At 32.5% G+C, this 2,858-nt stretch overlaps 1 protein-coding gene across 2 annotated transcripts in view; it reads left to right on the top strand.

Moving 5' to 3' along the window:
- LOC106871530 (nucleolar protein 6) overlaps positions 1 to 2,591 on the top strand; it is a 36,409-nt gene extending 33,818 nt beyond the window's left edge. For both annotated transcript variants that reach the window (XM_014918029.2, XM_014918030.2), the window contains exons 22-23: positions 671 to 772; positions 2,073 to 2,591. In XM_014918029.2, the coding sequence (XP_014773515.1) occupies positions 671 to 772; positions 2,073 to 2,225 (255 nt within the window). In that variant the 3' untranslated portion in view covers positions 2,226 to 2,591. The remainder of the gene's footprint in view (positions 1 to 670; positions 773 to 2,072) is intronic.
- Positions 2,592 to 2,858: the final 267 nt, after the last annotated feature.

The following is a 2,858-nucleotide window of genomic DNA, read 5'->3' as shown; positions in this document are numbered from 1 at the left end:
ATATATATATATATAATACATGTTTATACATTGAAAAATTAGCACTTGAAAATTTTTCAGTATTTATGATTATATTTCAGTGGAAATAGCTTTATCTTAAAGCTATGAGATTTTGATGACATAGTTGTTTATTTGTAGAATGATATTGTGGGATAGGTGTGAGAAGCTGGATCTGGCTTGTTTGAACATAAAACAGTTAGAATATATAATCAGAAGATTGAATGTTTACAGCTGGAAAATATTTTGATCATAGATAAATCTACTGGAACAGAACTGAGTTGGATCTAAACAAACAATAATTACTGCAAGTACCTGAGCATATGAGGGGAGGGAGATCCTTAAATTACACTCTGTCATCTAGAAGTAGCATGGACAATTGAATAATGTAGCTATGCTCTCTTAAATAAGAGACAGGATGGTCATGGTTGGAACATCTGTCATTATAGGTTTGCTGGTTACAGAATAATCAAAGACTAAATGACAGAAAGAAATCAACTGTACCAGTGATTGAATGGGAAAAAATGGCTGTGATGGAACCACCTATATTGGTGTTTCTTTTTGGTTTGTTTTGCTGTTTGGCTTTTGTGTCAGCCTCTTGGTGGACATCAGTGTCAACATATTGGTGTCAGCAGAGAATTGTTACTGATTTTTTAAATATTGATTTTTTCAGGAAACATTTGGTCACCTTGCTTTGTTTTATAGTGATGAATACAGTAGCAGTGTGATAGGAGTTTTATGGAGACCTAAGATATTTCAACCTCAAGGGTTCAAGGTATGTTCTTGCTTTATACATCTAATGTAGTGGTGAGTGTTTGGGAGGATGATTAAATGTGTGTTGAGTGGTAGTGTTGGTGTATGTGAATGAAGTCCTTAAAGCAGTTATGCAGTGTTGACACTGACTGAGTATTTCATACCTTCTATCTTCAGCTTTAACACTTAACACCCTTTACAACACAAATCTGTGTATCTTTCACTCCCACATCATCTGGACCACCCGAATCAAGAATTTATATTGAAGGAAGTTATGAACTTGCTAATCTGAGGGGAAAAAACTTTAAACCTTTCCCTCATCATTCATTTACCTTGTGTAATATTTGGTATTAGAATACACCTGTTGCTGAATTTTTGTGATATATTTTTGGAGGAGTTTTTGTCACTTTGCTTATATCTGTGTGTTTTTAAAGAGAGTAATTCAGCTTGTAAATTTCATAATGAAAAAGCTACAAAAATGGAAAACAATTTTTTTGCTTGTGATGCTTGTATGTCCATATCTGTAACTAATTACATTTATTACTAGTGTCTCTCTTTACTGTCATTTTTGAGTGTCTGTTTTTTTTAGTTGTTTCTATATAATAAATTAACGATTACACATACATAATGTTGTTTTTGTACAAATTATTTACATCTAAAAACACAAATAAACAAATACGACTTTTCAGCAATAATGCCAATTTTCATGATAATCTGACCACAAAAAATATACTATAAAGTTATTTTTTTCCTCAATTGTTACTATGAGTTTGCAACAGGATGTTAAGAATTGACATCCTGTCAATTTTCATGATAATCTGACCAGAAAAAATACACGATAAAGTATTTTCTCCTCAATTGTTACTGGTCTGAGTTTTCAATAGGATATTAAAAGTTGATAACTTTTATATTTCTTATTTTGCCCTTTCTTTTTGGTGCCTTGATCAGGTTTAATTCGATTTTCTGGGTAAAATTTACAGCTGGTGACGATTAGTCTTCTCTGTTGCCCTCCACTGTTCAGAGAATTGTGAATGTATTTTACACTCATAAAAATCGTAGCTCGGAATGCAATTCAATGTTTATATGAAATTGACTGCAGACAGTAAAACAGAATGAGTTGCAGAGAGAGAAGGCATAGATTATCTCCCTTCTACATGCACTCATTTCATAATTCTAAGGAAACGTAGATGTACAATAAAAGAATGGATACAATCCTTTTCTCCCCCCTATCTCTCTCATTCTAGTTTATTTCCTGCTGTAGGGAGATAGAGTCTCTCATCTATAATGTAACTTAGAAACTAATTGTATTGTTTCTGTTTCAGGTATCATTAGTGAATGGTCAGTGTTTGTTTGAAGAATCCTCTAAAGAGAACCAGCTTGTGCCAAACATTGAAGCTATTATTGAAGATATGAAGATTCTTGGCAATGGAATTGTAGAACATATTAAAGTGAAAACTATGTCTTTACTCACATAATGTTCTCCAATGCTTTGTTTAGACTGTAAAGACAAACTCTGTGTGTGTGTATATAGTTATGGTTTGTGTTTTACATTTGAAATTGACCATTACAGATTTAACCCAGTTTTTCTGATGAATATTTCTGTTTCCATTTCCTGCTGGAAAACCATTTTGCATCACTCTCCATTCCTGACCACAGGGATTTGTTTCTATTTCATCTCATCCTGCCTGAATAAAATCACTTTTCAAAGAAACTTACATTGGCAGGACATAAAAATTCAACATATTAAGAACTGAGTAAAACTTGTAAATAAATTCTTCATAAAAGGATGCAAAAGACGAGCTTGTGATAGCAGCTTGTTAATAAACATTTCATTTCCACAATGTTCTTCGTTATCATTATTGTTGCTGTTGTCTTCCATTTTCTGTCCACTTTTCATGCTAGTAATGAAAGTGGACAGGTTGTTCTAGTCAGTGATCACTGGATCACTTTGTGTGCATACATTCCAGTTTTGGCTTTTTTTTTTATCTATGACTTGATGCTCATCCTGTAACTAACCACTTTACATAATGTACTGGGTGCACTTTATTGTGACACCAGCAGTAGAGGGTAAATAAATATATATATATATATATATATATATATATATA

Source organism: Octopus bimaculoides, chromosome 3 (assembly GCF_001194135.2).
Source record: "Octopus bimaculoides isolate UCB-OBI-ISO-001 chromosome 3, ASM119413v2, whole genome shotgun sequence".
Classification (NCBI taxonomy): Eukaryota; Metazoa; Mollusca; class Cephalopoda; order Octopoda; family Octopodidae; genus Octopus; species Octopus bimaculoides.
This window is presented reverse-complemented; position numbering and strand designations above follow the sequence as displayed.